The following is a 24,034-nucleotide window of genomic DNA, read 5'->3' as shown; positions in this document are numbered from 1 at the left end:
CAAACCTAGGGCTTCGTACATGTTAGGCAAGCACTCTATGAACCTGGCCCCAGCCCAACGCCCTCTGCTTCTGGTGCATGGGGGTGCATGGAGGTACACGCCTCAAAGCACAGTCCTGGGGAGGCTAAGGCAGGGGGATGGTGAGTGTGAGGAGGCCAGCCACTACACAGCAAGGCATTGCCTCCAACAAACAACAACCAAAGCCCAGCTCAAGTCCAGCCAACAAAGCTGCGAGGCTCTCGTCCAATGGATGGGCTTTTACATCTGGGAAAGTTACTTATTGTTCGGAGATATTACTTACGTCGGACGACAGAGGTCGGACCTTTGGTTTACTTGTGTTTTGGGAACTGTCATCCAGCATCACTAAAGCAAAACTTGACTAATACATGGATAAACAGCCTGGACCCGTCAGCCAGTATTGCGAGGCCGTGTCTTTTATCTCACAGGTGATTCTGATTTTGTTTCTTAATTAAGCCTTTGCACAGATGCTTCAAGGTCCTCTTATTACCCTTTACTGATCTTATTGCTTCCCAGGTCTGACCTCTGTCTACAAAGTGTATTTAATCTGCCCACTGCTCGCCTTGAACGTTCACTCTAACATTGAAACGGATACAAAGAGTATCTGGTCTGGGGGTTTGCAAAATTATTTAAATGATACCAAGTCACATGTATCCCAGGCAACTTATTTCTTTCTCCTCCACGAGTCTGATAATGTACCCCCAATGAAACATGGGCCCCAGCCCTTCCCTATCTGCCACAGCATGGCCATTCCCTGTTGGTGGACACTTGAGTTGTGCGACATAAAGAGAGCGGAAGGGATGTCCTCGCACGCTTATTTGAGGACCTTTTGCTTTTGTATGGTCCTAGGCCTAGAACCCAGAGCCATGTGTACAACAGGCAAGTCTTCTAGCACTGTGCTACCTGATCAAGATACACTTCCCGTTCTCTGAAGAATCAGCAGCCAAGGCATGGATGGTTGAACTTCCATGCATTCTAACCGCAAGGTCACTTGGGTTGAGAACAGAGGCCTACCAGCTCTTGCTTGGCCTGCCACCCCCAAGTCCATGCTGTTCACCCTGGGGCCCCAGCAGAGGGGGCCACTTCCTGGAGATCTCCTGGGACTTCTGCACGACCTTCCTGTTGCTTTCTTCCCATCCTCCTCACCAGCACAGTGATTGCAGCTCCTGGTCAGGACTGGTAAGAGCTGGAAACGGAGCGGGGAGTGAGGACCGTTCATCGGCCCTGTTCTTCCTCACACAGCAATTTTCCTAACAGAGGCAATTACATCTGAGTGCTGTAGAGAATGAGATCTTATGTTTTATTTCTTTATTCATCATTTTACAAATGGGCTTCACTGTAAAAAGGAAATTGCCTTTGTAGCTCGGTTCTCTCTGCTCCATGCTGGAGGGCTCCAAGCTTTGGTTTTCACACCAGCTGAAGCCGCCGCCGCCGCCGCCAACAACAACAACAACAACACCACCAACACCAACACCACCTCCACCTTGTAGCTGACAGGGAAGAGTGAGCCCGGGAGGTGGGAAAGAAATCAGGCAGAGTTTACTTAAATTCAATATATTTTTATTCTTTGTAAATACAATGAGTACAGCCTTTTTAACTTCACAAATCAGTTAATTCACTTTGTACAAGAGAAGTTTGATTCATCCTATGCTAGTCCAAGTGCTGAATCTCTCCCCCTCAGTGCTAGTACCTAATAAGTCAAAATGTGAAAAGTACAGCAGCTATTTAAAAATGTTTGTTTCTACATTTCCATAAGTATAGATTCATACCCAAGGAGCAGCTTAGAGTGTAGGGTGATGTGGTGTGTGTGTGTGTGTGTGTGTGTGTGTGTGTGTGTGTGTGCATTCGAGGCTTTATTAGAAACCCGAGTTTTCTGAAAAGCATTCAAGAGTCCCAGGCTGTTAGCAATGGAATGATCGGGAACCTGTTTAGCACGCATCTCTGTGAAATTCCTTCTGGCTTGCATGTTCATGTACCGTCTGGTGTGACTTGCTGACCCTGCGGCCTTTGGCTTCAGCACTGTGATGACGGACAGCGACCAGCCTCACCCAGTCACCGGGCTCCACTGTATTTGGTTTGGCTGTTTGGAGTCGTCTTCCCTGGTCTGAAGTTCTTTCACTAGAGCTCTTCTGGCTTGGGATGCTAAGTCTTGGCGAGAAACTCCTTTCTGTGGTCAGTTCCTTTGATGAGGTTGCCTGGCCTGTGTGTGGTACCAAGAAAAGAAGAAAAAAGAATGGAAAGGGGGTGGGGGAGGGGAATTACACAGCATAAGCTACGTTTCACTTACTCACTTGGTTCTGAAGGCCACTTAATAAAGTATTATGATAGAAGGGGAACTTTTGATAATACTTTTGATTTAAAACCTAAGCATTATTTTTAAAGTAAAATGCTCCAACCCGACCGAGTTCTGAAGGCCGCAGTATGATGTTACACAAAGCTATTGTTGATCAACTGACTTGATGTGCTAGAGAGGAAAAGAGGGTGGGCTTGTCTTTCAGCTTTGAAGAGTTCAGCCGGATCTTCCAGGTCAGAGGCAGAAAGGCTGGATCGGCCTGTGGTGGCCCCGGTTCACCCATCCCAGGGCCCAGCAACCGTAACTGTTTACCACCTGGCTTCCCCAGCTGTCCCGCTTGATGGAGCCCTGGGTCAGAGCCATTGTTTTGTGTCCTCTGGCATTTTTTCCTGAAGGCAACTCATTCCCAGGTTTCTCCTTCCAGGAGGGTTTGTTAGTTGAGGCTTGTCCTGTATGGTAGAAGTCCGTCTGCTACTGCCCCATCTTGGAAAGCGGGTGCTGGAGAGCTTAGATGTCGCTGGATTTGTACATGTCTGAAAGCAGTCTTGTGATCGGCACGTTGCCGATGGTTTTTTTGAAAAACACTTCTTCTATGGTGGACGGGCTAATCGAACGTAAAGCTGGTAAAAGCAGCAGGAGTTTCCCAAAGCGGCAGGGTTGAGTGGGGTATCTGCAATAGGAGAAGCCACGACAGAATGTCAGAGCCCCACAGAGGCAGGGGAACTTCCTGACCTGGGCCTCTGCAGGAACGTGCTGTAGACTGCTGCAGCAGCATGCTGCAGTGGAGTCCAGGGCAGGAGCCTCGGTCCCTGTCTCACAGGTGGACTCCTAGAATCCCCAAACAGGATTGGTCCTGCCCAAATCACATGTGCTTCATCGCAGTCTCTCTCTCTCTCTCTCTCTCTCTCTCTCTCTCTCTCTCTCTCTCTCTCTCTCTCTCTCTCTCCCTCTCTCTCCCCACCCCCGACATCAGCAAAGGGAGTACATTTTTTATTTCTAGACGAATCAGCTTTAACACACCTGATGCTAATTTAAAATCCAAGAACAAATGTAACGTTATCACTGTTGGGAATGACCACAGGGGTTGATTATGAAGCTGGCAGTGGGATTCATATTTTTAAATTCTCAACACTCTTGAACAGACTATTCCTCTCAAATAAGATGGCTTCTTTTTCTAAGCAATTCTCCCGATTATTATTCAGGCATTACACTTTGTCACTCTCAGGAATAATTCCGCCCTTATTACACTGCAAATTAAAGACAGAGTCCTGTTGGGCGGCAGTTGCCACCAGCTTTCACGTCAATGAAATTGGCACGTAATTAAAGACGGGAGAAATTGCTTAACAATCTCCTTCCTTGATGTCCAACACACATTTGTACTCAGATGTGCGTGTTCAATCCCCTCTGTCTTTAGATGCTGTACTCCACCTCTCATGCCCTGGTACCACTCCAGCCAACGGCTTGGAGCTGGGCATCAGTACCCTCTACAGGAAAGCATTCCTCCACTGAGAAAAAGACACCTAAAACCGAGCCCCAGGGACATGTGTGTGACTGAGCCATGTCCCACCTAGGCCACAGGTGCCCGAAACCACAGGTATCAAATTCCCGCGCAGGAACTTGTTAACTGTTTACCTGCTTGATGGCCCCACTCTGCAGAGAGAGTCTAGGAGAACAACCTCTACCCTTGTCTCCTAGCTCTGGACAAAGAGATCCTCCTCTCAGCCAGATATAAAGCTTAGAATTCACTCTGGCTACCCTGGTTGGCTCTCATATAATCAAGTTTCATAGCGACTCTTAGCCAGGGCACCAGACAACACTTGGTAAGGTGGTGTGGAAATGATGATGGTTATCTACAGTAAAAATAAAAAATGTTGGATGTGGTGGTTCATACTGGAATCCCAGGACTCAGGAAGTTGGGGCAGGAGGGTTGCCATGAGTTCAAAACTAGCCTGGACTACATAGTGACAGCGAATCCAGGCCAGCCTGGCTTATAGAATGAGACTCTTTCAACCAACCAAAAGGAGCCCAAGGAAACAAAAGCACCAGCCAACAACATTAAGAGGCAGAAAAGCAAAAACACCTGAACGTCACCTCTCGTTCTCTGTGCTGAGGCTTCTGCCAGGCTTCCTTCAGCTCTGGCCACTTTTCTCTTCAGTGACTGTTTCCCTTCCCAGGGTTAGACAGAGCTCTGGAGAGCTGAGGTATCAGGGACACCTAGACAGTCTCTACCATGTCTGTTGAATCCACCCAACACGCTAAACCTTTCCCTTGATGAGACACTGTTGCAGGAGATAGCATATGCTGGAAAGGATGGATTTGGGAGAATCCAGAAACCACCGATAATTAAACCGCCTTGCGTGGGTGTTGGAATGAACCTAGAGCCTCGTGCGTGCAAGGCAATCAAGTGCTCTGCCACTGAGCTGCACCCAAGCCCAAGAGTTAACTCCTGATTGTCTGCAAGTGGATTATCCACTCATCTCTCCCACCTCCTTTATTCTCTAGTTGGGAGAGAGCTGGTCACTTGGTCAATAAGAATGGCTTATTATACATGGAGTAGAGTGCCACCTAGAAACAATAACAATGTGTGTGTCAGTGTGTCTCACTGCTCAAGATTATTTTGTAGTGGATTTAAGGACCACTCCACTAAATGAACGCATGCCTGGTACTGTTAACTGGGCTAAGAACCTGTGACTGAGTAGGTCATAGGCCTTAGGGGAGCGCCTACCAGTATTATGTTGCAGAATGGACACAGTGTCAAACTGCTCTCTAAATACTTATTCGTGTAGCCATAGATTAGTGCAACTCTCACCCCTCATCAGGGGATCGGCTTTTTCCAGGATACAATGCTTGCTCCAGAGACCCACACGACAGATCAGACTGTATCGAGGTTGAGGCTGTGGAGCACCCAGCCATCAAGGGGACATCTGTATCACACACCCCCACCCCCACCCCAGGGCTCATTTTAGAAGTAGGATGGAAAGATGGGAAGAGCCGTAGGTGGTAGAGGACAGCTTTGAAAAAATGTTCTCTAGACACTCGGGCCCGGAGAACACACGAACTCCCAGTGGTCATGGTTGCACACTCGAGACCTTCATAAAATCAATTCAGCCGAAATTCCAGCATGAATGGGGAGGGGCCTGAGAAGTCTCACCCCTAGATGGGGTGCTTTTGATGGTTGATGGCTGCTGGGAGAGGAAGCATCCCAGGGATGCAGCCCCAGGTAAGTTGCCACAGCACATCAGGCAGACCAACTGGACTCAATGGGGTTTTTAAAAAGTACATGAAGTTGGGAGGGAGATAAGGGTGGAGATGGGTTTGAAAATTAAAATTAAAAATTTTTTAAATTAAAAAATAAAGATATTTTAAAATTAAAAAATAAAGAAAATAAAAATGAAGATATATTTTTAAATTATTTTGTAGAATATGTACCCCTGACTTCATCTATTAGCATGAATAGTTAGAAGCTTCTTTTTCAGTTCTAAATATTTTGTGCCTATCACAGATTCATAATCTTCAGTTCTAATATGGCACTGTGACATGCCAGTTCCTACGTCCTAGGTAACTACAAAAGCCAATTACAGGACACTGACAGATACATAAATTTGTGTGTTAGCTTTTCAGTCCAATTTCAGATTTTGTTTTCCAGACAGGGACATACTTAGCGTGTTCACTGATTTGAAGGAGCTAAGCCAAAAAGGACTCATTCCTTGGTCACATATCTGACTCCAGACATAAGCTATAATTCGGCTGGGAGTGTAAGCTAGTTCCACGACAAAGCAGACGGGTCTTCAGCCACTTCCAGACACTGAGGGTGAGATGCGGCATCCTCACCGTGCCTCCAAAATAGACTGTGGTGGGATTCGCCCAGACCATCCTGTCAGTTCCTGGAGTACCAGGCTGGCTCAGCGTGCCCCTGCTCATCTCTGAAGAACCTCACATAACACCTCCGGCAGCCCCCACCCCCAGACGCTGCGCCCACCCCTCCCTACTGAAATCCCCCCCCCCTCATATATCATCTCCTTCACTCATCAGCCTTCCTGGACCTCCCTCCCTCTTTCCCAATCAGAATGTCCGTCTCCCACGCCTCACTTTCTCCCCTCTTCTGCGTGGAGTGATGTTTCTGCCCACTTCACACCAGGGCAAGGGCGGTCCCTTCTGATAATTTGCACCACCCGCCTGTGCCTGGTGACCACCTAGCAAAGGCCTGCCCGAATCAATAACTGAAGTCCGTGGTCTCCGTTTAGTGTTCTGAATATTTTCCTAGCTCTGCGTGCCAAAGGTTAGCTATGGTACACGAGTTGGCCTTAATAGGGGAGGTACATGAGTCGGCCTTAATGGGGGAAACATGCCCGCATTATGTATGGTTCCATTTCGTAATTTTGAAATACAAAATTAAGCGCCTACGATTTGTATTCTTTAGTTCAAGGTGGGTTTTACATTTCCCAGCCATTGCACTTTACTTTGGAAAAGCATGCTTCCATGAGCTACCAAGTAATGCCATTTCAATGGTGTTTTATAAACGCAGAACACTTTTACTCATTCAGCATTCAAAGGGTGATTTATGACATAAATAAGGAGCTCCTAGCACGCACAGGTACTGCCGACTTGGGATTTCTCTGACCCCTCAGGGAAGGGAGGCGTTAATGGCCGCTGTCCATACAGTTATCACCACACGGTGTCTATAGCAAATGCTGAGGTGATGGAGCAGGCTTCCATGGGTCCCTCTTGCTTCTCTTCCAACCTCAGATCCACCACAGTCCCAACCTAGGAAGCTAGAGAGGTTGCATTACTCTTTTAAAAGCCTGCCTCTTTGCTTCCGAAAATAGAATCAGAAAATCCACAATGGGGCTGGGCCAGGGGAACTTTATTGAGTGCCTGTGTTCAAGAGTTTCTACCAATGTCCGACGTCAGTCAGAGGACCCTGCCTAGACAGAAGTAATGTGGTGGGTGCTGGGACCCCACATCGCTCAGCAGACGCCAATCACCAAACCCAAGCTACAGTAGTCGTGGCCAGAGTAAAGATGGCCTTGGTGAAGCCCTGTGGTCCTTGAACTTGGGGTTGGCCTCTGAAGAAGGGCACCTGTCTGAAGACGATCTGAGCACTTTCTGATCTAGCAACCTAATGCTTCAGACTAAGTTGTTTTTGACTCTCCGCGCCCTGACTCACCAATGGGAGCAGCTCCTTTGGGTTGGGCAGCTCCTTTAGCCAGCACGGCGCTCTGTGTCTGGCATAGCTCTGGACTCCCATCACCTAATTCAATGTGCCCTTCACACCCTCCCCCAGAGACAGGTGAGGACGTGGATTCTAACTAAATTAACTGGCTGGCAACAGGATAATTAGTCACGACGTTTGAACTGGCTTCTTACTGCCCGCCGGAGCATTCACAATGGAGGCAATTTTCTTAAGTACATGTTCACAGCAAATAGCGGTCACCTGGTATGGATGTAGCTATTGAGCGTGAGCTGAGCTTCGTCCTGGAGAGCTGCAATGGCCGCGGCATTCCGGAAACTTCTCAGTTCAGAACCGCTGTGTGTAGGAACTGGAAACGAAGACCGGGAAACCGTGAGAGACCGAACAGGGAGGGCTGTGGGCTCACAGGGCACTGGACGTGGATGACTACCTGGAAAGCATGCGGGTCTCCACAGCTATGGAAGACCAGGCCAACCTCAGAGTATCAGCTCCATGAGAACACCACTGCCCCCCCCCCCCCCGTCTCCCCGCCCCCCAGGTCAGTCTAGAGCTAGACTTTGAAGTAGCTGAACTAATGGGGTGGAGAGAGGAGGAGAGGGGGAGAGGGGGTGTCTGTGTCTGCTTACCAGCTTTGAAAGTGACAATGCATTTCAGACAGGCAAATTCAGTGGCATCCAACCGGAGCTGCCGGAACCGGGCCACCACCTCCTGCAAAGCCTGTATTTCCGAGATGATCTTGTTCAGCTTCTGGGGGTCTGTGTTGTCACTATTCAAGCCTAGAATTGAAATATGGGATAAATACCCTCAGAGGAAGGCATTTTCATGTTTTAATATTGATTTTTGACAAAATCCTGCATATCAATATCTATTCAATTGTCACTCTGAGATATCTGATTCCATGTAAACTGGCTATATTGTATGAAAGTTAATATAAAATCTTCTCTTGGATGATAACAAACACAGTAATTTGCATTTAAATAACAATGCAAGCAGTCATGAATACAACAAAACAACATTATTTGCATTTAAATATAGATTTATAAATGACAGGTATACTCTATTGTTCAGCAGGAATTTGTTATTCTTTACATGTTGTTCTTTTCTCAGTAATGTATTTTTATGGTAATTTCTACAACAAAGTCATTAAATTGTGCAATTCTTACCCGATACAGCCAGTAGAGTGTTAGCATCAACCGGAATGGCCCATTGTGCTATTCCTAGAACAAACAGTTCTCTCCAAGCGTCTTCCAAAAGCATCAGCTGTCATACAATAGATGTATAATATAATATAGTGTGTAATTTATAAATTTATAAACAATTTCCATATGTAAATTTCCTTTAAAGTGTTTTAAATGCCTGTCTTGGTTTAAAAAAAAATCCAAATAATCTATTTTCCTCTCTTTCCCACATTTTCTCTCTTTGAAGCTGTGCCTATATAGACACACAGACATGTACTTCAGAGTCAGCCATTCCAATTCCTCCAAGCTCCCTTCCCTCAGAAAAGGCTTTGCCTCTCAGATCTTTGCTGCCACCCATGCCTGGCTACCTACACCTTCTCTAGATACCTGAAATCCATAAAATGCCACCAGTGGCCGAGCAGGTGGCTTGCTCGGGCGTAAAACACTGAAGACTCCTGACTAAGCTTGTAGGTCAGGGTCCCCCTCTTCCTGGAGAGTTGAGGGGGCTGGGAGGGGGGGAGAGGGAGAGGGAGAGATCACTAATTCCCAAGAGGCATGAGGGAAAATCAGGGTGTAATTATGTTAATCGGGTTTTGCTGAGTTTACCTCGCCTTCCTGCCTGATTTTTCTGAGACTCATAAGTGGACAGCATCAAGGTGCTTGTCATTTTCATTCTAATAAAATGTGCTATTGAATATTTAAAATGGAAATCTGGCTCCTTTTCCAAATTAATATACTGGATTCCACTTTCCAGTTCACTGTAGTTTGCTTCTTGTTGAAGGGTCTCCAGCAAATGGCTAAGTGGCAGACAGGAAGGGGATTTCATTTGGATTAGCATCTACAAATTCTTGTTTTCAGAAAAAAAAATAGCCAATACACACATACATATATATATGCATGTATATATATGCATATATATGCATGTGTGTGAGTCTGTGTGTGCACACACATACACAGCGAGGGAGAGAGAGAGACAGAGAGACAGAGACAGAGAGACAGAGAAAGGGAGAGAATGAGAGAGTACAAAAGATTAAAGGTCAAGCAGTAACCCTGGCCAAAGATATTGCCTTCAACCTTGAAAACAATTCTCTATATTTAAAAATCTTTCAAAAACCAGCTAGTGCTGGATGATTTATATGAAAGAATTTACTTCTGAAAGCTAAGAATCATGAAGGTTTGTAACTAAATTCACAATTAGACCAAAATGTTTAATTTTTAAAATGCTTCATTTATTTTATTGTATTGAGTACAGAAAATAATTTTTTTAATTAGAGGCAAACAATAATGGTGACCATATTTCATGCTAGGATACCAATGTATGCTTGGCTTATTGTCCCCTAAGGGAAGCATCTGGAAGGATGCGCTTATGATTAGTTAAATATGAAAAGAATTGAACCCCCTGCTCTTAGAACTGTGTGTAATGCGGTGACAGAGCACTCACTGGGCATAGGCAAGCTCCAGGTTTGATCCCCACTATCCAAAAAGGAAAAAGAAGCAAAAAATTGCTTATTAACCTTTTGAAAAAAATTGTCATTAATTTCTGTGAGTGCTCTTAGCAGCAGGTAGCTGCTTCCGGAAGTTGTAAAAGCAGTGAAAGGATTAAGGGAGTCATATGGTAACAGCACACTTCCCTCCCACACGAGGCCCTGGATCTGATCCCCATCGATGCCCCCAAGCAAACCAACAAGAATAAAACAAGATATTAGTCAACAAGACATGTGTCTCTTGGTTCTCCATGGTGATAAGCTCCTGGCCCAAGCTGTACACATCACAGTGGAGACTATAAAGCTGAAGATATAAAATCCCACACGCCAATACTCTCCCCACCTTCTATCCTTCTCTGCTTGAGCGTTCCTAAGCAAACGTCATTTTATCAATAGTTTTCCTTGTAGCCCCGGCTGGCTGCAAACTCCAGGTTCTCCTGCTTCAGCCTGAGTGCCAGGAATACAGCTGTGCGTCCTCATGCCTGGCTTATCTCCAGTGTTAAAGAACATTAAGATTTTTAACATTTGATGATTCAGTTAAACTTTAGAAAGAGATTATGTACTTCCATATGATTCTGTATGTGTTTTACATAGAGCACATCCAGCTACCCTGAAATAACATAGGTACATTTCTAACCAATGATTCCAAAGGTAGATATTTTGAACCTCTAGAATGATGTTGGTAAAGATAAATGGTTTCCCCATGTTCAGAATGTATGCCTGCCTTGCTGGTTCATGCAGGTGGCATCCAGCTTCTAAGGCTGAGGACTGCTGCTTCCTTTCTGCCCCCTGGTGCTCTGCTGGTCATACCTGGTCTTGCAAAGACAAGGTGGAAAAGGCTGGAACACTCTTCGCCCACTTGATGCTCATAAAGAGAAGCCTGGCAGCTGATTCACACACCGACTCAGTGGCCACTTCATAGAGATACATCGGGGTCCCGTTCACTTCGTGGGGATACTGGGAGGAGGGGAAAGGAGAAAAGCCTGGTAGTGAGGGAGCCACAGCTCAATGTTCTGGTTAAACAGAGGGTGGAGTGAAGGAATCTGGTGCTCTGCTTATGCATCCAGTTGCCTCCAAATATCTCTAGCTACAGAATTTGGGAATGGTGTTTATTGGGGGAGGCATGTTTCCATTCTCTGAGGGTCTCTGTCTTCCAAAGGGGTGTCTGGCTATTCTGTCCCTGCAGTAACATTTTCTTGGGCTGAGCCAAGTCCCAGGCCTGGCTCCCAATTTAGACAAGAACTGCCTGCATTTGTGTAAATAAAAATAGATGTGAAAAAAGTATAAATTAATAGGCATCCCAAACACAAATATGCATATGAGTATTTTTAGAAAGGATTAGTATATTATGGAAATATTTCAATTAGACATCTTAATCATTCACAGAGCATTCCCATTCATAACTGACAACATATTCATAACACTACTTTCCAGAGCTTATTATACACATCAAGGGTAAGAAAGCAGTATTAAATATTGTGCGTGTGTATGTGCCCAGGTGCTGGCTTCCCTGCCGTGTGAGGCTGCAGCTGGTCTCCTCTGGGGGAAATCCCAGGTTCTCCTTCAGCGGGGGGCCTTGGGAGGAATCAACTCCAGGCTTGGGATGTAGTCCCTAGGTGGCAGCCTTCCCAGGTACTTCAGGCCGTGCCCCTGCTGGTCGGGCCAATCCTGGGAGTGGTTTAACAGTGGGTAGGCCGCACCGGGGGAAACAGCCCTCCCAACAGTGATTTTCTCTCTTGCACTGAAATCGTCCAGGATTATATAGATCCCGGGGCACCTCGGGAGCCCCCTTCTCCCAGGTGGAGTCAACTGCAGTTCTAGCCTGTTCTGGCCTCTAAGGCTGCACGGAGGTAAGATTAGATAGCTTCACTCGCCAACCATGACCGATTTAGCGTTCCCCACAGGTGCAGGTGTCTGGCCTCCACCCATTCCTCAGGAGCGCGTGCGCGTTTGTAGCCGCTCGGAGGGTGGTCTACTGTGCATCAAACATCAGTGTCTTTGGCTCAACAAGAAGGAGCAGGAGACTTGGGGCAGGCAGCTGGGAATGCCTCCACCTTTCCCTGATGTCTCAGCTCAGAACAGAGCGCGTCTCCTCCCCCTCCCTTTCCTCAAAGAGGAACTTCTTTAGACCCAGCAAAGCCACTAACCTTGGGCGTGGGCTGAGCCAGGCTCACGAGGGTCTGCCGTTCAGGGGTGGCAGACACCGCGGCCAACTCCAGGCTGTGCGGCTCCAGCTGAGTGACCGCCGTGAAGAAAGCGGGGGCGGGCAGGGCTGCGGAGGGAAAGTGCGCAGCGGTCCCGTTGTCCTCCTTGTGCCCACGGAAGTAGAGGGCCACCTGCTTGCGGATGGTGGACGTCCGAGGGCCCCGCTCGTGCTGCACGGCTAAGGAGACAAACAGAAGGACACAGGCCTGGGATCATAGGCGCCGCGACACTTGGATGCAGCCCCGGCCGCCGCTCCATCCTCACGTCTGGGACTGCAAGGTCACCCAGGAGCGGGAGGGCACGTGGTGCAGGGCGCTTAGGCACGTTTTTCCCGGCACAGGTGGGAAGCAGGGATCTGAGATGGACAAGAGTCAGGAAGGTGCTCAGCGGTCCTCCCCACCCAGGAAAACCAGGGACCCTATGGGCCTCTGAAAGAACAAGCTGGCCTTGCTCCCACCACCAAGAAAGGAGCAGCACACACAGCCAGGTCCGCAGAGGTCGGCTCCCTCCACCTCCAAGTCTCCCCCACAAATGGTCTTGGCCTCCAAGACCCCAGGAGAAAAGTACCCGAGGCCACGAACCCTGGGGCACGGGACAAGGGAGAGTCGTCTCCCCTGTGTGTGGAGGAAGTCAAGGGAGATGTGACAATTACCACCAACAGTTTAAACAAACAAATTAATTCAGGGCAATCTTCCTCAGCAGAGCGTGACAACTTGTCAATACATAAGTTCAACAGGTGGGACGCTCCCTCCTGCTTCCGGAGGGGAGCTGCAGGAGAGGGGGCACTCCAGACGGGCAGGGTGCCACGGCAGGGTGCCACGGCAGGGTGCCACAGCAAGGCTCACTCTGCACCGAGTGCCCATGCTCTCTTCCTCCTTGGCCGAGGCCCAGTGATGCCCTTGACAAGTCCCAACCCCGGGAGGGTGGGAAGTGCAGCTTGGGCCTCTTGGGCCCCGAACTTCCGGAAGACCCAGGTCTGGCTCAAATCTGGGCCTCAGAGGAGCAGGGTGTTGCCAGCACTCTTAGAGGGTGTGCCATCCTGCCCTTCTAGCCTCTTTTTGCTCTCTCTCTTCTTGTCCACCGAGAAAAGGGTCTTGAAGAGCTTAGGGCCACACTGGATTTGCCAATGAGGACTTGAAATCTCTCGTTTTCCTGTCTCTGCACTTGGAGAGTTCCAGAAGACTTAGGCGATTGTGAGATCTTAGGGAGATTATTAAAGACTGCAGGGGGGAGGTGCAAAATGGCGTTTGGACCCTAAGCAGGAAATAGACAACTAAGGGAGGGGGGTGGATTCCTGCCCTCAAGCACTGCCTCCGTGCATGTGGTTTGGGGCGCAAGTTTCCCGTATGGGCACGGGACTAGTTCCGGGAATACAGTTAGGTCAGCTGGGGACTGCTGCCATCTCAGGGAGGCTGACAGCCCAAGGCCAGTTCCCAGCATCTGGAGAGAAGAGTTCTGTTGGGGAAGTGATTTACATGCATAGGAGTGCCATCTATTTGCTGTACATATAATTTACTTACTACTCAACCAACATTAGGAGAATAAAGACATGTACTGATTACCATCTTTGTTCATGTTGACTTCCAAACACTTCTTCAGTCGACACGCCCTGCACTGGTTTCTGTGTGTCTTGTCTACCGGGCATCCTCCCTGGAATAGATCACAGGCTGTCAGAGGCCCCCGGGCCCTTAGGTGGGCACCGGAACCCGGTCCTGGGGTGGGGATTCTGGCCAGCCACTGACCCAGGGCGGAGGTCCAGACCCAGTAAAATGGGAGACCGATGGGCACTGGCAGGGCTGGGATTCCCAGGGTTGGGACAAGAAGACCAGTCCTCGACCTCAGGGAGTTGGACAAAGAGAATAATCTTTCTGGATTTTCGAGGAGCTAAGAGAAGAAGCAAAAGAGGGAAACCGTCGCGGACCTGAGGGGCGGAGCACATAGGACGCTTTTCAGGACCGAAGACAGCGACCCACCCGGCCCTGTGCTCTGCAAGAAGCTGGCCCTTAGGGTAGACCTGACAACGCCTTTTCTCACTTTTCTTTGCCTTTCTGGCCTTGAGTCTATTGCTTGGGGCCATCTTCTGAGTGAGCCCATTGCTCTGAAAGACAAACCTCGACTACTTCTTCCTCACTGCCCTGTGTCCTTTCCTTTGCTGCTGACGTTATACCGTCCTTATACAACCACAAAGCTGAGACAACCCTGAGGTCGAAGGCTCTAAGTCCATGGGAGCAGCCATCCCTGAAATGTGAGCCAGCAAGCCAGGGCAAGGCTTGCATGCAGAGTGTGGGGGCAGAGCTGAAGGCCTGAGGAAAACTCAGGAAGATTCAGGGAGACGCTGTCAAACAGTGGGTAATTAGCAAGATAATGGGTAAAAAGATAGTTGTTGCTTTACAAATATTTATCTGACAGGGATAAACAATCAAATGTCTAATGTGATTTTCCTGTGGAGGGAAAAAAAGGTGAATAAAAATATTTGGCTGGATGTGGTGGTGCACACCTTTAATCCCAGCACTCGGAGGCAGAGGCAGGCAGATAGATCTTGGTGATTTCCAGATCAGCCAGGACTACATAGTGAGACCCTGCCTCAAAAAAAAAAAAAAGCCATTAACAGATAAGGCTTCCCCTTCCCTATTTAGTGCTGCGGTTGAAAGCAGCCTTGTGTTGACTATTGAGCTGTATCCCCATGTTGTGGGCTTTGGAAACAGAGCCTCCCTGTTCTATGGTTAGGATGACCTGGGATTTACTGTGTAGCCTAGGCTGGTCTTAAATCTGTGACCCTCCTGCTTTGCCCTGCTACCACAGCCAGTTCAGATAATGTTTCTTTCAGTGTCTGTGCTGGTGCCTTTACCGAGGGAGCATGCATACAGATACATAATGTGTGTAAGTTTTTGTTTTGAAGGGCTGAGGACTGAACCGGGGCTGGGCAAGCATCCCTCCACCGAGTGACACTCGTAGCCTTCTGCATAAGTATTTTATACACAGAATAGGGGTTTTATTTTGCTTCATAATTTTAAATATTCATAAACACAGGAGTGGGAGTGAGTACATTGCCTCCCTGAAATATCCATAAGGAAAATGACACACATGAACACATGGCTTTGCACCCAAGTGCAAACAGGCTGGCTTGGGCTGTCCCCAGCCTGCATACACATTCAACCAAACCAAAGCAAGATATGTTAATTTGTTCAAAGTAAAGGTAGGTGGATGCTCATAGTGAATTCTAAATGTCAGCATTGCTTTTAATAAGAAAGTGAAATGATCTTGACTTAGTCTTAGAACCAGAGAAGAACGACATGAATTTTTAGTTCCTAGGAGAAAATTAGAGCATCTTTGGCCAGCACCAAAACAGTTCACTGTTAAGAGTTTCAAATTATTTATTATCAGATGTAGCTGAATATTCAATTGGAATGATATCTTCTCCAGTATTTTGAGAAACACGTAAAAACAAAATGTCTCGAGTGGGTTTTCAAATCACATCAAGTGTATATACGTATCTGGAGTGAGTGAACCAGAGAGAGAGCCTCAGTTTGACTCTTTTATTCTTTTAGGGAAGGGACACAGGCCTGACAGATTTGTTATCATCCCTTTGCAAGTGCTTTGGACTGATAAAAATGTCTCTGAATTGATAGTCATCTCCCCAAAAGCAGAACACCTCAGATTTTCCAGTTCTGTCTGTTGCATGCAAGTATAAGATAATGTGGCCTGGGGTGGTGACCCACACCTGAGCTTGAGACAAGAAGATCAAGAGTTTCAATTCAGCCTAGGCTACAGACCAAGACCTTCCTCAGACAACAGCAGCAACAACAATCTAAGTAGATACCTGTTCAGATCTGGTGATCTCCAGAACCTCAGACCTGTGGAGCTTCTGGGATACAGTCCCATGTGTGTATATAATGTGATATCGATGAGCTAGACACTGAGAACCCAAGAAAGCAGGTCGGAGGGGGCGGTGCAGAGGTCAAAATAACTTATCTATGGGCATATGTCTGCTTGTGTGCACTGCCAATCAAAACCTATCAGAACTGGCTAAGAGCAGATGTTGCAGTGAGCAAGAACACACTGTAATTCACTAGCCCCCGGATGACTCTGTGAGTTGATATGTATCCTATACATAATTAGTGGGTGGTTTTCATCATTTGGTTACCAGAGGATGCCTCCTGACTAAGGCACTCTTGGGAATCTCCCCAGGAGTAAAGGTGAGACCTCTGTAGAACATGAGCAAAGTGTAGGGACCAGAAGGCTGATCTCCTGGGATGCCATGAGCCACTGAGGTGGGAATGGAGTCACAGGTGGTTCCTGTTAGCTCTGGTTGGAAGCCATAGCTAGGCTCAGCTCACTCCCCAACTGCTCTGTCTCTGTGAGATAGTTCAGCCTGTGCCAGACTGAAACACAACTCCCAGGCTCATCTTGTAAGCTGAATAGGGAAGAGAACTTGATGGGTTCCACCTTCCTGGAGCCTTCCCTTCTGGTTCACCCTGCCGGCTTCCAGAGCAGCCCGGCATCTGCAGAGCCCAAAGGACACAGCATCTGTCCGGCAAGCGCCATGGATTCCAGTAGCCAGCGTTCGCTTTGGAGCCTTAGCTAAAGGTAGTGGTGACCCTGACTCAGATGTGCCATCCGTGGGTGTAGACTGAGCTTGGCTGCTGCTGAGAACCGGAGGTGGAGGGTGGGCAGCCTAAAGGGGCCCTTCTTCTGCTTGCTTCTTGTGCATTAGATTCTAAAGTTCCTTGAGTTTTCAGGGCAGGCTTTTCAGACTGGTCCCGGCAGGGCCTTACTCAGTGTCAAAATGTGACCGAAGAATAAAAATAATAATAATAATAAAATAAAAAATAAATTAAAAAAAAAAAGGAAACCCGTGGGAGCTCTGACTCCACCTGTAAACTCCTCCGCCATCCTTAACCTTATCTGGCCTTTCCAGAGGGCCACCCAAAGTTGAGGCAGAGAGTGGAGAAGAGGACACAGGTCAGGGAATTCAGAGGAAGCCTTGGCAGAAATGGTGGGGTGGGGAGCAGAGGGGAGCCCTGGCAGCTCAACCCTAGAGAGTGAGTACCTGGTTTCCAGACTTGCAGACATAGGTCCGATTCCTTCGGATGCTCCTCTTGAAGAACCCAGAACAACCATCGCAGGCGTAGACCCCGTAGTGCTTGCCGGAGCTGCGGTCACCACACACTTTGCAGGGGATGTCTAAAATGCGGCCTGAAACCGCAGGGAAGACCGAGAAGAGGGAGAAGGGGTGAGCGGGAGCGTGGGGAGGAGGAGAGGGAGGAAAGGGGAGAGGGGGAGAGAGATGCTAAGCAATCTGACCTCTGAGGGGATTAGCATCCGAGCTGCGGTAAAAGCAAATAATGAAGAGATTTTAGAGCCAAACTTTTTTCCTTGAGCGAGTGTCAGCTTCCTACAATGAGCATTATTCATGCACCGCTACATGTATTTGGGTCTCCTCTAATCGCCGAGACCCATTTTGGAATAAAAGATTACGGCAGGCCCGGGCAGCAGCTCGGCCCGCCGCTGCCTCTCTGCTCCGCGGAAAGTTTGGCTGCCTCCCTCCTCCGCTCTTGCATTTAACAGAAAAAAAGTTGTTAGCGCGCAAGGAGACAAACTTGAAATGTAAAAGGGGGGGGGGGGGAAAAAGAAGAAAAACAAACACTGCTGGAACCGGGGATGGCAGCTGGGAGGCAATCGAGTTTTCTCTGAGCTGAGCCCGGCGGTTGTTATTATTAGGATTATTATTGTGATGCTAATCCTCAGATTATTAATGATAATAAGGGTAGTGGTAATTGCCCAACTTTCTCTTTACCTATGGAAAAATGCTTAGTGCTTCACGTTTGAGAAATTATTTCTCTTAGGAAAAAGTTGCGGGGGAGGGACGTAACCACCGGTCTAGGGGTAAGAGCTACCCAATGTGTGGCTTTCTGGATGGGGTAGCTGGAGGCAGTTACCTATGCCTCCTCTACCCCCAGGTCCTCTTCCCCTAAACACTGGTCTCTTCTCCCCGACCCCCTTATCCTGGGAGCATCTTCTTCTGCATGTTCCTACTGTTGGAGGAAGGGGGGTTCGGTTTTTTTTAATGGCTCCAATTTTTGGGGGGATTTCTACCCTACACAGGAGAATTATGCTTGGATTCTCCAAGCCTGAGGTCTCGGCTCCGGGAGGGGCGTTAGGTAGAGGGAAATAGGAAGGTGTGTGTGTGTGTGTGTGTGTGTGTGTGTGTGTGTGTGTGTGTGTGTTTTCTCTCGGGTCCTAGTCCAACAAGTGCCTGAAGCAATTTAGACGTAGACAATTCTTCCGAAAACAAAAGGAATATTTGTAAAAAAAAAAAAAAAAAAAAAAAAAGTGTTAACATCATTTAAAAAAAACAGTTACTAACAATTCACACCACCTGATTTTCCCATCCCCACAGGTCAAAGGCATTCCAACCCGGGCCCAGGCGATCTCGGGCCTCGTGGGAACCGGACAGCGGTTCCTGGAGCTCCCAGATTGGGGGCGGGAGAGGCGGCGGCGGGAAGCCCTGAGCCCGCGGAGCTGGGGCGCTGAGGGCGCTGTCTGCGGAGGCCGGGAGGGTAGGAACCTACTCCGGGCTCCCGAGGCGCCTGGGCGGGCTTGCACGCGGGGCCTTGGCCTCAGCCTCAGGTGGAGGGGGGGGGGGAGTGCGGGGGACCCGGCAGGGGGAGGTCGGTGAGGACCCGGCTCAGCCGGGGTAATTACAACCCCGCCGCCGCACCTGCCTATAGAGCCGCCAGTGACCCGTCAAAAAGAGTAGCATGGGAATTCGGACGGCGACAAAGGCTGGCGGGGGAGGCGTTCGGCGCTGCGGCCACCGCTTCGGCGCCCCCTCTCCCGCAGGGCAGGAGCGGGGATGGCTGGGGGGGAGGGCGGGGTTGGAGAGCACGGAGAGTGGGTCTTGTCCTCCACCCCCTGGGGCCTGTCACTACTCCCCCAAACAACTCCGCGGTCGCGCCCGAACCTCGGTCACGAGCTCCGCCGCTGCACGGCACTCGGGAAACAGTAACCGAGGGTCTCACACCTTTCAACCCTTCTCCCTGGCGTGACCCAGGCGCTCTGGTCGCCGGGGACCCGTTATTAAGGGCTCCGTAGCACTGTCTCCCCAGCTGCCCTCCTCTTCCCGGTGGCGCCGATGGTGATGCCCAGTGAGCCCACCGGGGAAGCGGGGGGGTGGGCCCTCTAAAGCCCAGGCTTCCCATCCAGACTGGAGGCATAGATGTCTGCAGAACCCGAGTGGGGCGAGCAGCCCAGCGCGGGGTGGGTGGGTGACCCCTTCCTGGCTTGCTGGTCGGCCTTGTGTAAGGACTGACCTCCCAGCCCAGGCCGAGGAGAAACAGGGAGCTGGGCTGGGGCGGGGCCCAGAAGGGAGGGAAGCGAAAATTCCAGGGCATGGAGGGTCGACGCGTCCGACTCCGCCACCCAGCCACGTTAAGGTGACTTGGGGTCACAGACAAGCTGGTTGGCTGCTGCAAAGCTCCTCTCTTTTAGCTAGCCCGGGCGAGCTCAGACGTGAGTCAAGCCGAGTTTCCTGAGGCTGGAAAACGGTTCTTAACTTCCCTCCCCAGGGGGTCCCCTCGGGGCTTTTTGTGTGTCATAATTGCCTAAAGATATATGGCAGCTTCGATTACTGTAATTACCATCAGAGGCTGTTGAAAGAAGTTAGTCTGGACTGCAAGGGTGACTGGCCAGGGTCTTGTTACCACCCAGGCGGGGATCCGGGTGACAACGCTCTGCTCTCCAGCCGGGCGAAGATGAAGACCTCCCCGCCCGGCAGGGTCCAGACCCGCCCCGCGGCCGCAGACCCCCTCACTGCCTAGGCCACAGGGCCGTGGGTTTCCCGCTGGCCACAGACAGGGTCTGAAAACTTCATAGAAGAAGCGGCCGCTTCTGGCGGGGATTTGCCGCCTTTCCCTGAGGGCCACTTCCACCATCGCGACCCTAAATGGAGGCTCCAGGCCTGCAAGGCCGAACTCCAGCTTAGCAAGTTAAAAAACGCAAGTTTCCTCAGAAAGTGCCCTGGCACGCCGTGTGCCCACTCTGACCCCCGATCCGGAGAGTCTGCCCTGCATCTGTCTAGTTTACAGGAGTCCTGGTGCAGACCTGGAAGCTGAGCTTCGCGCGCCCACTCTTTGCCTCATCCCCGAAGCCCCGCTTTTCAAGTTTCTCTGGAAGCTTCGAGCTCTAAAAGGGCAAAAGTCCCAACAGGTCTTTACTGTCAGAGACAGGTCCGGCTGTCCCAGGGTAAACGTGCGTGCGGGGAGGCCAGTCCAGGTCCCTTCAACTTCAGTTTTTGCATTGGAGATCTCTACAGCCACGGGAAAGGCCTCCTCCTTCTGCTTCTCTTGGGGAAAGCACCCACCCAGAAAAAAAAAAAAAAATTTTTTTTTTTTTTGAGCCTGCACTACTTCCGAGAGATCCGAACAGCTAGGGCACGGAGAGGCCGAGGCTAAGGGAACCGCGGTCCTGCAAGGGTCGGCTGTGCGTGGAAGCTGTGAAGGAGGTTCCTTCTCTCGGCCCCAGCTCTGAACGTTTCCTTTATTCTCATTTTGTTGACGTTCGCTTTATTCTAATTTTCAAACTCAGCACTCAAACCAAAACAAACGCACAAAAATGAAAACACAGCCTGCTTCTTACGGGGGAGGGAGGTGGAGGCCGGAATTGCATCCATCCTAAGAGAGGCTTCATTATCAGTCCTCAGAAGTATCTAGGACTCTCCCAACTTTTCAAAGACTCGGGACAATGAGGGCGAGCCAAGGGGGAGGAGGTGGGAAGGAACCCACAGGGAGCGCCAAAAATGCTATAGGAGAAAACACCACGGGTGGCTGGAGAGCTCCAGGGTGTGGGCACTCTGCACGGACCCCAGAACTCACAGCCTCCAGCCCGCGGAAGGCGGGAACCGAAAACCCGCGGGGAGACTGGAGCACCCTGCAGGCACCCTCCCAACGCCGGCTCAGGCCTACGCACCCCCAGGTTCCGCAGACTCTGCTCGCAAATTCCCTCGCACACCCGAGTAGCCCTGCACTCCTGCCTCGGGAAGTCGGTAGAGGTCAGCTGCAGCTGGCCGTTCCACCCGAGAGGAAGTGGGAGGGAGGGAAGAAGCGCCCCGAGAGAGCAGGCCGCGGACTCCTGCCGGTGCTGGGCTCCCGCTCGGAAAGTCCTTGGGATTAGGGATTTGGTCCTTTCTTTGCTCGAGTAGCTCGCCATACTTTACATTCCCCAGTTATGACCTACGCGGATTTAGGATTAAGGAAAAATGTGACTTTTAAATGGTTTCTGCTTCCCAGTTTTGCAGGATTATTTGAAATAGCTAGAAACGGGGTGCAAAGCATTCCATTCAAAATCCGCTTTGCGGAGTTGCTTTTGCGCTCTGGAGCTCCGTTTGGAGCGGCCGCGTTATTGTGCCGCCGCCTGGAGCTGCGGCCCAGTTCCCGCCCCCGCCTCACCCCTCCCACCCGCAGCACCTGGCAGCTAAATAGAAACCACTGGCTGGACCGGTGGGCTGCGGCGGGTCGCAACCTCGCCCGCCACCGGGGCGACCGGGGATGCTAGCATCCAGAAGCAACGAAATTGCTCTCTCAGTTTCCCGAAACGCTCCGACGCGACAGTCCGAGGGGAGCTAGGCCAGCGGACACACACTCCCGAGAGAGTCCCAGTCCGGGGCTCAAATTCGCCGAGCTCCGGGAAGGACCTCCCCGGCCTCCCAGCCTGCCCTCCCCAGGCCACGCGCCGGGACCCCGCGGCTGCCGGAGAGGTACCCACTTGTTGATCCGGCGGGCTTGCTCATGCTGGCGGTCCCGGGGCGCAGCGGTTGGTGGGCACCGCCCGAGTCCCGGCCCGCAGCGCCCACGTCGCCGCCGCCGGGCGCCGCCGCTCTCCAGCCGCCCTCCAGCCTGCAAGGCTCTGGGGCGGGACAGGTGGCTATTGGTTGTATGCCGCCCTGCTCTCCCGGCGCTCAGAATTCGTTCCACAGTGGAAATGGAAGCATCCTTAAGTTTCTTCCCGGCTCTAGCAAAACCGCAGCTGTTGGGAATGCGGCTTGCTGTGGACACAGGCTGGAACAGACGGATGGAGAGAAGGACAGGCAGGCTGGAGAGGGAGGACAGCACCAGGGGAATGTGGGAGCACAGAGATGGAGGCACAGAAATGGTCTTCCTACGGAGCAAGAAGGGCAAGATTCCTCTCCTTCCCCATTCCTGCTACTCAGTTTCCAACCTCTCGCTCCGCACAGGCGTGCCCAGTGAGCAGATCTCTACAGACCGCGGATCTTCTCCGGAAAGACGAAAATCACAGCCGCGGTCTCCGAGGCAGAGGAGCTCCGCGCTGCCGGAGCCCCGGCGCCCGCCGAGAGGGGGAACTAGATGGCTGGGAGATCTTCTAAGGGAAGAGGTGGCCAGGTCCGAGTTTCCGGGGACAGCCGAGCACGCCGCCGCGAAGGGTCCCCGAAGTTCATTACCCTGTGACTTTGTGCCTGTCGCTGCGGGCCGGGTCTCGGGTAATATCTCCAGAAGCGCTCTGACAGGCAGCCGCGGGGAGGGGAATAGGGCGTCCCTGGCCCACTTAGCTTTTCCCCCAACTCCTGGCGGGGTCTGACGTCAGCCATGTGCGGGGAGGAGATGGGAAGAGGGAGGGGGTTAAATGCTAATGATATTAATGAACCTCCAAGCGGCTTCCAAAGAAAATGCAGGCGCTCTGGGAGCTGACGAGTTAGAGTGTGAATACGCGAGTGCGGCTCCCTCCGTGCGTGCGTGATGGTGAGGACGGTGCCGCTCTTGTAATAAAAATGAATTTTTATATTTCACGGCAAGGGAGAAGGGGAGGGGTGACGGGGCTGTCTCAAAACGCTTTCCCCCCTCTCTCCAGAGTGCCAGACACATAGATTCGTGGAAGAAATTGGGTGGCTGTGTCTGTGTGTGATTGTGCGCGCCCGGACATGGTCATGTGAGTTGGTTCATTGTTGGTCCCGCGCCCCTTCTGTTGGGTAAAACTTGGATCTGGCCCGAGGTAAGTAATTTATTCATTTTGCAACTATGTATGGAAAGCCAGAGCCGAGGACGCGGACTTGGGGCCTGGGCTGGGGGTCTTGCGGTCCCTCGGCCTTGGCGTGCAGGGTTTGGGCACGGCGGCGGCGGCGGGGCTTCGCCAGCTTCTTGCAAGCAAACCGGGCCCACCCGGAGCTGCCCGAGTCCTCTCGCCTCCATTACGTGCTCTGGATCTGCTGGAAGGCGAAGCCTTCCCTCCAGCGGCTGGTCCCCAGCGGGCATCGCCGGCTTCCCCCTGCAGGCCCGGAGACCCCGGGGAGCACCGCCACCTCCCTCCCCACCCCGATCGCCTATCCCGAATTCCAGAGCTCTCCGGCGTCCTGGTCGTGGCGCGGCGGCGCGGGGACAGCGCGCGCCGAGGGAGCAGTGATCTCCGTTCTCTAAGAGATTAATTCTATTTAAGCTCCCTCGGCAGCTTGAACTTGTCGAACAAGAGCTTGCCAGCCTCTCCTCCGGGCGTGGGCCCGGCCAGGGGTCAGAGGTCACGCCTCCCGCGCTGCACAGAGTTGGGGGGGAGGGGAGCGGTGGTCGGCTCTCCCTCGGGGCGCTGGCCCAACCCCGCCGCAGCTCCCTGTCCTCACGGCCCGCCGCAGTGAGCTTGCGGGGCCTGCCGGCGTCCCCCG

General features: G+C 51.0%; 1 protein-coding gene across 1 annotated transcript; it reads right to left on the bottom strand.

Annotated features, from left to right (window-relative positions):
* Positions 1 to 1,563: 1,563 nt before the first annotated feature.
* Positions 1,564 to 22,842, bottom strand: Nr2e1 (nuclear receptor subfamily 2 group E member 1). Its single transcript, XM_006982763.4, has 9 exons — positions 22,132 to 22,842; positions 17,420 to 17,565; positions 13,932 to 14,019; positions 12,312 to 12,547; positions 10,975 to 11,121; positions 8,666 to 8,762; positions 8,129 to 8,278; positions 7,746 to 7,851; positions 1,564 to 2,981 (listed from the first exon to the last, which is right to left on the bottom strand). The coding sequence occupies exons 1-9, from the start codon at positions 22,154 to 22,156 to the stop codon at positions 2,819 to 2,821; spliced, it is 1,158 nt and encodes a 385-aa protein (XP_006982825.1). The 5' UTR covers positions 22,157 to 22,842; the 3' UTR covers positions 1,564 to 2,818.
* Between the last annotated feature and the right edge of the window lie 1,192 nt (positions 22,843 to 24,034).

This window comes from Peromyscus maniculatus, chromosome 16 (assembly GCF_049852395.1).
Source record: "Peromyscus maniculatus bairdii isolate BWxNUB_F1_BW_parent chromosome 16, HU_Pman_BW_mat_3.1, whole genome shotgun sequence".
Classification (NCBI taxonomy): Eukaryota; Metazoa; Chordata; class Mammalia; order Rodentia; family Cricetidae; genus Peromyscus; species Peromyscus maniculatus.
Note: the sequence above shows the minus strand (reverse complement) of the source record. Positions and strands in the feature narration are given on the sequence as shown.

What these genes read in the sequence shown, in the direction of transcription:
- Nr2e1 (XM_006982763.4), bottom strand. Translation starts at nt 22,156, where the DNA reads ATGAGCAAGCCCGCCGGATCAACAA. An exon ending in AGTCAACATGAACAAAGATG is followed by an intron (nt 12,548 to 13,931) that starts GTAATCAGTACA and finishes TTGTCTCCTTAG; the next exon opens with CCGTGCAGCACGAGCGGGGC. An exon ending in AATAGCTACATCCATACCAG is followed by an intron (nt 2,982 to 7,745) that starts GTGACCGCTATT and finishes CTCCTATTGCAG; the next exon opens with ATACCCCACTCAACCCTGCC.